Genomic DNA, 12,305 nt, shown 5'->3' with positions numbered 1-12,305 from the left:
AGAACTGCCCCTACTCTCCCCGCCTTCCATAAACTCCTTAAAACCCACCTTTGTCGTCAGGCATGGGGGAATTGAAACACCTCCCCCGGGCATGTCTAATTTATGCATGGTATGTTTGTGTGTGTGTATGTTAGTAAATGGGGTTCTTTTTAAATCTTTTAAAATCTTTTAAATTTATTTGGATTTGTCATGATTTGTTGTATTTTGCTGTGAGCCGCCCCGAGTCTGCGGAGAGGGGCGGCATATAAATCTAAATAATAAATAAATAAATAAATAAAATAAAATAATAAGAGTTCTTGTTCTTTTGTAAATCAATATCAGCCAGCCAAGCTGCATAGTATTGAATCAATTTGGTATTTAGTTCTCCTGATTACTGATTAGTTACCAAAGAGAACAGGTCACAAGGACAATTATTGTCTTTATAAGAATAACAAAAGTTGATACCATTTTAATAATTTGAGTATTGTGCTATCCCAGTGGAAGGTCCAACCATTTCATATGTATGTGTAGCATCACAATGTACATACAAGAGGTTTGAGCTTGCATTGAAATATAAAGCTGTTTTTATCCTTTGCCTTCCTCTTGACCCCGTGCACAGCCTGTGTAACTAAAACGGATTTTTAGGGAACATTCTTTGCTCTTTTTTTCCCTTTTATGCTGGCAACATGAAAGTAGTGGAAGAAAAGCAATTTCACTAAATACTTTTTTAAAATCCTGACCTCAGTTTAACCCTGCATTTTCTTGACAGTCCAGCTAATTTTTATAATCAGTAACTCAGAAATTAAAGAGAGACGACTAATCTGATGCTATGAAAATTTCAAGCAAGTATCTTAAGTAATTGTGATTACTTTCCCTTAAAAACCTGGTTTCCCACATCAATTTCACAGACCATAAAATTCATTAAAATAGTTTTCCTGCTCTTTTATTGTGTGTTATAATCATCAAGCTCTACGTTTTTGCTCTACTCTATCTCTCCAAATTGAAATATTCCTGATTGCCAGAGCAAAAAAGTACAAACTGTTAAGAACACTTTATCGAATGCTACTGCCAAGTTCTATTTTATCCCCTTTTTCCTTTATCAGTAAACTCTTAAAACCAGAAAGTCACTAGTTACAATCAATTTGGATTTCTGATAATTTGGCTTTACAAAATCCGTAAACAGAAAACAAGTAAAATGCTCCAGGTGAAGGCACACAATATCTACTATCTACTACAGGATGATCAAACTCCCGACCCATGGGCCAGATGCATCATGCACTGGCCATGCCCATGCCCAGTTTATTGAAAGGGGGGGGAGTCCTTGTAAAATCCTCAGATTTACAACAATGCCAAAACCCTAGCCAGATGCAAACCAAGTCTGATTGGTTAAGACGTGAGCACCCAGCAAGCGGGAAAATGAGGCATCTTAATTGGTTGCCAGTTTGACAGCTCTGGTATAAAAGGAGCTGTCAGCCTGCACATTGTTGTTCCTTTCTCCTGTTACTGCCTGTGATGCTGAATTTGAAGTAAAGCATGTTGCTGTCTGATGAATCTTGCCTCACCTCTGTTCCCAATAAAAGTTTTCCCCAATAAAACAGTCCTGATACATCACATGACACCATCGTGATGACATGAGTTTGACACCCTTGATCTACTACATAAATTACATCTTCCAAAATGTAACTATAAATTAACTATGTTTACCAGCCAAGAGAGACTCATCAACAATGAAATGCAAGATTGGAGTTCAGTTGTAAGCACAACAAAATAAGTACAGTGAATGAATTCAGTCATATACTGAATTCATGGTCCATCCCTGAAATTATGGTCCATCTAGTTGCTTGCACTGACCAGCAACGACTCTTATATTTAAAAATTGGTCATTCCTATGCTACCAGGATTAGTATTAGCAGGAGCATTAATATTTATTAAATTTATCTTCTGCCCAACTTCCAGAGATTGTAGAGTCAAATCAGAAAACAATACACATACATACAGTGAAGGGCTATCAAAATTTTAACTACCACACTGTGGGCATGGCTTATGCAGGACACCCTGCATTTCTTTCAACATCTTTCAGTGCAAATTGGGTGCTCTGGGGTGGAGCTCCATTTTTGCTACCCCACTGTGTCTACCCTCCCCCAATCCGGGCAGTACCCACCCCTGCATACATGTACACCCACACCAAACACCCACAGAAAGATGCATAAGACACAACAGATCCCCTGTGAACTACTCAGAGGAGACAATATACCAGTCAACATATTCCTTGGCTTCTATCATGCATTCTGCCCTATTTGCAGATAACCATCTGCAAAGCAAATTATCTACTCCAAGGACAACGTGAACTTCTAACAAATGTATCTGAGCTTCACAGACGTCACAGAGACAGTCATTAAAAGTAAAATGATTGGTGGCTACAACCAGTGCATTATTTATGTATTTTGATGATTGGGCAGAAGCACTAGAGCAACCATTTTGTAAATAGTCATTATAGTCTCTCAATATTCTAAGATGCCCCAAACAAGTGGAAATGCCATCTACTAGGACAATACAGAGCCTTTCTACATATAAAATATGTATGTGATCACTGGATATTGCCCTTCTTTCAAGGATAGCTAAATACCAATGATTGCCCTTGGAACACAGAACATAAAATAATAACATTTGATCAAGTTAAATGGTATGGAATCTGAGTTTCCACCAAACTGCAATGTTTTATGCATGGATTTTTTAACCTCATAAATGGCAAGATTTTTATAAGACATAAACAACTAAAAATCCTCTTTGAGAACATCTAAATTTGCCAGACCTTCATCAGACTGACTTAAAGTCAGACTACAAATTTTGGAATATGATCAGTCAGGATTTATGCACATATGATGAGCCAATTCAATTGTGAATTATACAAATCACACAATTTCTTCACTGTCAGATTTTCATAGTTCTCTTCTATATCTAATATTAAAAAATGTCTTAAAAGGTACTATCATAAACAAACTTCTTACCCTAAATCCACCAATCCGGTGCTCTTGCTTAAATTCTTTCCCATTTTTTAACCATCTCATGGTTGGTTGAGGATTTCCTATAGCTGGACAACGGAATTTGACTGTGTTAGCTGCTGGAACAGCATGTAAGCGCTTCTCCATTTTGTCAGTGTGTGTCCATACAGGTCCTTCTGTTTAAAAAAAAAATGAAGAAAAGAGAGAAAGGAGAAAAAAATTATTCAATTTCTAAATGAATATAAATTTCAGGCCAGAAACTTCCCAAATGGGTGACATTCCAATGAGATTTTAAGAAGTCACACTGACGTTTTATACTGTTGATTTAAGTTATCTCTGACAAATCACATAATATATTGAATACCTCAGAAATTTCAGCATGTACCTAGACAAAAATCTGGCTAATATCTGCTAAATCATTACTTATGATTCATACCTTAAGGCACTTAAAACACAGTTCAAGACAGAAACTTTTCAAAAATCCATCATCTTTAAACTTAAATTAAACAAAAATTCTCTTAAAACTGGGATATTGGCACCATTATGCCTAAATTGCAGGAAGTCCTTGAAAACAAAAACATTTAGAAAGGTATTCAGGAATATTAACTGGATTTATTTATATTTAATTACATTAGAATCAGTGGTGGGTTGCTCCTGATTTGGACTAGTTCTTAGAACCAGTAGCGACAACAGTGGAAGGATCCACCCACCCACCCGGGAAGTTTCGCATATGCACAAAAGCTAGTGCGCACACAAACCAGTAGTAAAGGATTTTAAAACCCATTACTGATTAGAATGTTTGTTTGTGATTTGATTTGATTTGATTTGATTTGATTTCTGCCCCTCTCTGCAAACTCGGGCCGGCTAACAACAATGATAAAAACAGCATGTAGAAATTCAATTAATAAAAAAAACTAAAAACCCTTATAATAAAACCAAACATACACACAAATATACCATGCATAACTTGTAATGGCCTAGGGGGAAGGAATATCTTAACTCCTCCATGCTTGGTGGCATAAATGAGTCTTGAGTAGTTTACAAAAGACAGGGAGGGTGGGGGCAGTTCTCATCCCCGGGGGGGAGTTGGTTCCAGAGGGCCAGGGCCGCCACAGAGAAGGCTCTTCCCCTGGGGCCCGCCAAACGACATTGTTTAGTCGACGGAACCCGGAGAAGGCCAACTCTGTGGGACCTTATCGGTCGCTGGGATTTGTGCGGTAGCAGGCGGTTCCGGAGGTAATCTGGTCTCATGCCATGTAGGGCTTTAAAGGTCATGACCAACACTTTGAATTGTGACCTGAAATTGATGTATATTAGTCAAATGATTATTCAATTCAATGGTTTGATATATGACTTATATAATTGTTTGCGTTACAATAATTTTACATTTATTATTCGTTATTATTTTAATTGTATACCACAATGAAGCAGGATGGTATTATATAAATATTCCACATGCACATAATATGTTTCTTCAGATAATGTCTTTTAAAAAGTGCCATAGTAAAAAGGGTTGTACGAATAAAGTCCTTCAAATTTTTAAAAATAATTTTAGTCTTTTTTTCAGCCCAATTCTAGGCAACCCAACACCGTACCCTCTTGGTTAGGTGTAACATCCCAGTATGCAGTGATGGTCTTTCCACTTCCTCCACAACCTGGCCAGAACCAATTCTGAGCCACAATTTGTGGGTTGGAGAGAAGAAACAAACATATCCTTCATAAAACTTCTTAAAACATCACAACTTAATTCTAGGAAAAATAATTACTGTAGTAATTAATTACTAAGTAATGTTTACTCCATGGTAGTCCCAAATTAAAGTATGCTCTCTTAGCAGCTTCTTCATGACAATTGGGTTCCTGGTTGAAACATCTTTAAAAAACCCCATTTTCAATATCTTGTTTTGATCTTTGTATATTTATATTGCTATATCTGATTCTGAATCTTGATATGTGACTCTAAACTGCAACATGCTGGGGTTTATTTTGAGTTTGAAATGTAAAGAAAAAGCTATTTTGAGTGTGAGTAATTAACAAATTATCCCACTTGCAAGAAGTTTTTTTTTATATTGCAAAGACCAGCTGAGAAAGAGAAACAGTGAAGCTGCCAGATGCTGGTAAGATGTTTGGGCACAATTTGGGGGTGGCAGGTGAGGCAGGGAATGAGGAGGGGCAGCCGTGAGATGCACATCATACCAGCATCTAGCTTCTCTTTGCCACTACTCTCTCACGGCTGGTCTTTGCGGGGAAATCCAATATAAAGAAAAACTTCTGAAAGAGCTGCTGCACACGGGAAAGTAATCTGAGTAATGGGCTCTCTTGTAGCACCTCTTCTTTCTTCTTCTTCTCCTGAATGGCAGCCGTGTATCCAGAGATCGGCAGGCCAGATTCAGTGAGCCGGACGCACCACTGCCACTCAGGGGGAAAAATTAGAGAGGAGATGTTGTGGTTGGCTCTGGCCCAGCTCCTGTCCCAGGGAATGGAGAGGTGGATGCAGGGGAAAATTCAACCTGTCACAGGCCTGTGTTATTGCCGACAGAATCAGTTCAGAGTTTAGTTTCCTCGGACGAAGAAGAAGGTGGGAGTGACTTGGCAGAGGAGGGCTTGGCACACAGCCCAGGCAGTTACTCTCCCTTATCTTCCGTTGATTCAGATGATGACAGTTTGGACCCACGCAAGCGCAGAATTATGCGTAGAAGAGACCAAATAAGAACATATTACAGGAAATAAGGGAGGCCACCTGTGTTTGGGTGGGGCTCCAGTAATTAGGGCTGCTGCTATAAATAATGGTTTGGCCATTGTGGAAGAATATCTGATCGGAGTTCGTCAAGAATAGTGTGTTGCTGGACTTTGTTGCTTTTTCACGCCTTTGAAACCAAAGCAGAGCAACGTGTGTGTGTATCTCACTTCGTTGGAAGAAAAAGGGGTGTGAAGTTTCTTCATAGCTGCTAGCTACGTACTCAATGACTGCTTAAGGGAAATTGTACAGACTACCCGGTTATTTTGGGAAGAGTGCTCTTTGCAATACAAAAAGAGTGCTTTGTTTATTTTGAACTTTGTGATAAAGAACATTGTTTTGAATTTTCAAACATGTGTGTGTCTGAAATTTGTACCCTTGAATTTTCGGGAGGCTCCTATCAGAGAGCCTGGCAGAACAGGAGGTGCTGCCCATTTCTCATGTTCTTCCCAGGCGGCAGCACGTTAAGCTCCCCAAATCTCAGCCAGCAAGAGGGAATGCAAGGGGATAGAGGGGAGAGAGGTGGGGCAGCAGACACATAGAGCAAGGTGGAATTCTCCTTGCTGTCTGTTTTCTCCCATTCACCGGGCATGGCAGGAGCTGGAAGTCACCTTCCCGAATCTGGCCTGCTGATCTTGGTCGGTCAGAAGGAGTACCAGGTGAGAGGGGTGGGGCAGTGGAGAAATGAGACATATGGAGTGAGGTGGGACTCCCCTTGCTGACCCTTCTCACTCACTGGGCATAGCAGGAGCTGGAAGTCGGTTCCCTAAATCTCGCCTGCCAATCTCAGAATGCAAGGGGTGAGCACTGCCTCTCTCTCTTCTTCTTCTCCTGAGTGGCCACCATGCATCCAGAGATTGGCAGGCCAGATTTGGGGAGCTGAATGTGCTGCCGCCACCCGGGAGAAGAAGAATATCCTCTCTCTTCTTCTTCTCCCAAGCGGCAGGGGTGTGTCCAGTTCACCAAAGTGTGCCTGCTGATGTCGGGAGCAACAGCTCTCACCTGATCCTCTTAATGTCGCGAGCAAGAACTGGCCACACCAATCCCACTTCATGGTTATGCCTGAAATTAAGGACCCCCACCCCCCCAATAATAAGACCAAGGCCATATTTTGGCAGTCAAAAAATATAGGATAGGGTCTGATTTTGGAGGAAACACCATAAAGGAGTTATTTGATACTTCAAAAATCATTCTGAGACTATCTAGGTAGGATGAAAGAAAGGGAGAAGAAAGAAAGCACTTGCTTTTTCTATATTTTATATAGAATTTCCACCAACATAATTTCAGGAATGAACCTTAATGAGCTTCATTTAGTGTTCCTGTTGTTACAAAATAAATTCAATTAACTCAGGTAAATACTATGGTATACCCAAAGGCTACATTCATGCCTGGTAAAAATGACTATATTTCCCTTTATTACATTGGAGTGGGGAGAGAAGTATTTACAATAATTAATACCGGGAATGTTAAGTCATAGCCCAGATTATTATCTCTCTGCACAATATCTCTAGGAGAAACCAGAAATATTTGAAACAGTGGTTAAAGCTCTCTCGCACACACACTCTCTCTCTTTCTCCAAAGCAATTATAAACTTTTCAAAGGAGTTACATTATTTCAAGTAATTAAGGGCCTAGGATACCTAATGAATCACATCTTGCCTTGCCTTGCCTTACCATTTATTTTTCAAATTGGCACCATTTGTTTGTATCTTATGGTGGAAATATGTTTGGGAATGTCAAAGCCTCTCAAGATCCCTTCACTATTAACTTTTCCATTCATTGTTTTTGTTAGTTTATCAGAATATAAAATTCAATGGAAAATGGAAATAAATTAGAATGAAGAGAAAGAAAAAGAGGAGAGAAAATATAGGGGAAAGGGGGGAAAGAGAGAAAAGCATTGACTTCTGACTCCTTTCTGTGTAGTACAGGGGTTTCATATTGGTGGCCCACAAGTTGGATGTGTCACATGCAGACCATACCCACCCAGCTCTGTGGAAGGAAAAACTGTTGTGATACATCATGTGACTGAAACGTGATGCTGTGAGTTTGACACCCATGGTGTAGTTGAATAAAATAACAACATTACAACTTCTACGTTTTACTTTTACACAGTAATATACACTAGCATCTAGTATTAAAAAACAAACCTATCTATGGAAAAACATAAAAGTAGCATTATAAATTTTGACAAAGTTATATTATTAAATGTCAAGTATTGATGGTGGACTGCAAAGGCAAACTACTTCAGAAATAAAGTTTTGAAAGAAATACCTTAAATATATATATACAATTGTTCTGTCTGGGTCCCCCCAGACGCCAACACCAACTAAAAAGAGTATCCAGACACACTGGTAAAAAGCAAAGGCAGTTTATATTTGAAAGCAAACACAGGTAACAAAAACTGTTCTTACAGACAGGAACGTTATGAAGCTTCACAGAGGTTTCACGACGGCCAGGCAATAAAACAGGATTCTTGCTGGCAAAAACAACACTGGAGGTAATAAAACCCACGCCTCCCCCAAGTCTTCAGCCTTCGAAGCCACAAGCCAGGATCAGAGACTCCAAGAATCGAAGCAAGGTCACAGGACTCCCAATTGATAACTCTCCACAATACAGTAAGGGCGGGCCTGCCTTTTCAACCCTGCTGAGGAGAACCACACCCAAACCCAGCTGTTACCAATTCAGGGATGGAAATACCTTGCTAATTGGCCCCTTCTTTGGGCTGCCCGTCTCTCTGCCTCATATCTATGATAGCCTGGGCGTCTTCATCTAATGAATCCAGGCTACTCGCTGGGGAGAGCCCCCCCCCCCGGGGGTCTCAGGCTGCTCTCCCTCCTCCTCTTCCTCTTCTGCCTGGTCCTCCCCCTCCTGTTCATCGTCCTCCCCCTCTGAGCATGGATCCGGCAGAGTTCCAGCCATTCCCTGAGGAGCCTCAGGCTGAATCACAACAACAATGGTCCCTCGATTTTTGCGGGTTCGAACTTCGCGAAACGGCTATACCACGTTTTTTCAAAAATATTAATTAAAAAATACTTTGCGGGGCTTTTTCCTATACCATAGTTTTTCCTGTCCGATGACATCATACGTCATTGCCAAACTTTCATCCGCCTTTAATAAATATTTTTTTAATAAACTTTAATAAATAAACATGGTGAATAGTAATCTAAATGGTTGCTAAGAGAATGAGAAATTGCAGTTTAGGGGTTTAAAGTGTTAAGGGAAGGCTTGTGATACTGTTCATAGCCAAAAATAGTGTATTTACTTCCGCATCTCTACTTCGCGGAAATTTGACTTTCACGGGTGGTTTCGGAACGCATCCCCCGCAAAAATCAGGGGAACACTGTAATAATTAATAATAATTTATTAGATTTGTATGCCGCCCCTCTCCAAAGGTTTGGGGCGGCTCACAACAACAATGAAACAATACAGAAACAACTCTAGTAATTAAAATTGTAGCTAAAACCCATTTTCTTAAAACCAGTCGATACTACACAATCATACCCACTCATAACTTTAATGGACAGAAAGGGGGATACATTAGTTGCCCTATGCCTGGCAACATAGATAGATCTTCAACTCTTGCGAAAGGCGAGGAGGGTGGGAGCGGTTCGAATCTCTGAGGGGGAGTTTATTCCAGAGGGCAGGGGCTGCCACAGAGAAGGCTCTTCCCCCAGGCCCCACCAGACAAAGTTGTTTGGTTGATGGGACCTGGAGAAAACCAACTCTGTGGGACCTTATCGGCTGCTGGGATTTATGTAGCAGAAGGCGGTCTCGTAAATATTCTGGTCTGATGCCATGTAGGGCATTGACAAAATTTCCATCTGCCAGTTATAAAACACTGTACTGCTTGGATCTACCCGTATACTAAGCCAATACATTACAACATCCTAGTTTCTTAAGAAGAATTCAATACAAATGTTAGCCCACACCAAGTAAAGCTAAACTGGCAGCTGTGATTTCACATTGTTATGCAAATAGTAATTTGGCTAAATCATAACTATTACTAATTTTCATTATCTTTCCTGGGGTGTAATTAACATACCTTTAGTTTTTTCCTCCAGGTAAGAGAAATCTAATTACCTACTGTCAATGTCATAACTATACTTAGTTCTATTAATTCATTTAGCTATTTAAAAATTAAAACTAAAATAATTTTAAAACAGGGTCATTTAATTATTTTACAATAGATGCTTCCTGAAATTCATCAGTTGACATGGAATTACTTAAGACAAGAGGGGCTCAGAAACATAACCATTCTTCTTTCAATCCCTGCTCCAACTGCATTTACTTTATTACCATAGCAGAAAATAACAACTAAACCTTTCCAATGCTCAGATACATCTGTTTTTGAATCCACCAACACACATTCGGAATCTTCCCTCCTACTTTCAGTCACCAAGCAAAATAAAAACACAGCTGGGGAAGATTTCAGCTACAAACTGTTTAACAACCTGACCTATCAAAGAAAACATCTAAAAAAAATTAAGCACTCTAAACATTGTGTGTGATTGCTTTTGTTTCAGGGTGGAGATTTTAAAACTAATTAGTTAGAAAAATCAGTTCAACATTTGATTGTGCTGTTCTGTTCTGCTCCCTTCTTAAAAGTTAAAAAAGTTAAAGTTAAAAAGAAACATAACCTTAAGAAAATATTTCAGTTTTTCAAAAACTGTATAAAAGAAGGAAATCTTAAAATATCGTAGATCCTACAAACTAAATTTCAATATTGCTACAAAGGAATTTAGGCAACCAAAATAAATCAGTTAAGTCTGTAATGCACACACAAACACACAAAAACAAACTTCACTCATCCAGCAACAATCTTACTAAATAATGTATAGTGTTCCCTCGATTTTCACGGGTTCGAACTTCGAGAATAGCCTATACCACGGTTTTTCAAAAATACCAGTTTTTCCCGCCCGATGACGGGATAAATAACAAAAATAATAATTATTGTTAATAAATAATTATGTTTATAAATATCAGGATCACTAAGTGTCTTGTTCAATGGTGAGTACCAGTAATAATGGTGAGTAAATGGTTGTTAAGGGAATGGGAAATGGTAATTAAGTGGTTTAAAGTGTTAAGGGAAGGCTTGTGATACTGTCCATAGCCAAAAATGGTGTACTGTATTTACTTCCGCATCTCTACTTCGCGGAAATTTGACTTTCGCGGGCGGTCTCGGAACGCGTCCCCGCAAAAATCGAGGGAACACTGTATTTCTTTGAAAATTATGACCAGGTCTTATTTTCTTTTGATCCCTGAAAAAACAGCTAGGCCTTCTTTTCAAGTGTCTTAATTCCCCACCCCCCACATGTCTCGCCCGGCCAAAAGGAGCACCCCATGCGCCCCTCATGTTGGCCTGCCCATCCACCGGGCTGTTTCTTATGTGGCCAAAAAGAGCGAGTGACATGACCCATGCCCTGCACAACCTTGTCTAACTGTAACAGTCACTCCACACAAATAAAGCCTGCCATCATCCATTCCAGCAAGCCTGGGCACACATGGGCTTAAATAGGGCCAAATTTTGGTGGAAAGACTGAATTTCAACACATGGTGCACAAAACAGTGATGGGTCTTTTGGGGGGTGGGTGGGTCATGTTTTAGGACAAACACAGTATCTATGCATAATGAATACATATTTTGGCAGTTTACAACAAATAACATTATTGGGGAAAAGTCCAAAATCTGGAAAAAGGATAAATTGTTCTTAAAGAGAATCAGCATTAAGTACAGGAATTCATATACATACTAAGCTCACATTGGCCTTGAAATGGTCATGATTTATTAATTTCTGTGACATACTGTACAATATTAGCAATCTATATTTTACCAACAACAAGTATGGTGCACTCTGTCCCCCAAGTTCTGGTTAGCTTTCATGGTTTCTAGACTGCTTTCAAAACCGTAATAAATATATTTGTCTAGTGTAGGTAGCTAGGTGACTTGGTAGCATTAGATAACCTTTGAAAAATGACCATCACTAAAACCGATTTCTTCTAGCTACAAGGAGATCCTAGGTTTTCAAGGTAAAACATGAAGCATTTGATATGCATTGTAAATTTTCACTATTACAATAATTAGTATCATTGCATTATAACATCATCATCTATCACAATTACCCTAAACCTAATCCCTACTAGCTGTTGGGATTTATTGTATCTTAACGTAAAATGCTGAGGTTTGTTGTATCTTAATATAAAATGCTGGTCAAAGCATATACACTATAAAATCCAATATCTATTCGACATTCAAATTTGAGATGGATCTGAAAGAACTACTTGTAGTAGTTACTGCACTGAATAGCCAAGACATGCTCTTGCTTTTATATATCTTAGTTTTAAAAAAAGCATTTTGACAAAATATGATAGTTATAAAAACTGTTTGCAGGTTGGCATCAACCCAGCTATTCTTCTCTCATAGGTTGGAAACCGTTCATATGCAAACTCACAGAGAGACTGATGTATACACATGGATATCTATCATATTGACATTCCCTGTAACAAATATTTTCAAAACTTATACAGTATTTGAAATTATTCATATGTAATATTATATCTATCCAGCTATCTATCCATACACACACAAGTGCAC

The 12,305-nt window shown here is 39.1% G+C and overlaps 1 protein-coding gene across 14 annotated transcripts in view; it reads right to left on the bottom strand.

The window, feature by feature from the left end:
• Window positions 1-12,305, bottom strand: part of FGFR2 (fibroblast growth factor receptor 2) — a 184,410-nt gene that overhangs the window by 82,034 nt on the left and 90,071 nt on the right. For all 14 annotated transcript variants that reach the window (XM_070752590.1, XM_070752580.1, XM_070752584.1 and 11 more), the window contains one exon: window positions 2,988-3,157. In XM_070752590.1, the coding sequence (XP_070608691.1) occupies window positions 2,988-3,157 (170 nt within the window). The remainder of the gene's footprint in view (window positions 1-2,987; window positions 3,158-12,305) is intronic.

The sequence above is a fragment of the Erythrolamprus reginae genome, chromosome 5 (assembly GCF_031021105.1).
Source record: "Erythrolamprus reginae isolate rEryReg1 chromosome 5, rEryReg1.hap1, whole genome shotgun sequence".
Taxonomy (NCBI): domain Eukaryota; kingdom Metazoa; phylum Chordata; class Lepidosauria; order Squamata; family Dipsadidae; genus Erythrolamprus; species Erythrolamprus reginae.
The sequence above is the reverse complement of the archived record's forward strand: the minus strand, read 5'-3'. Positions and strand labels throughout refer to the sequence as shown.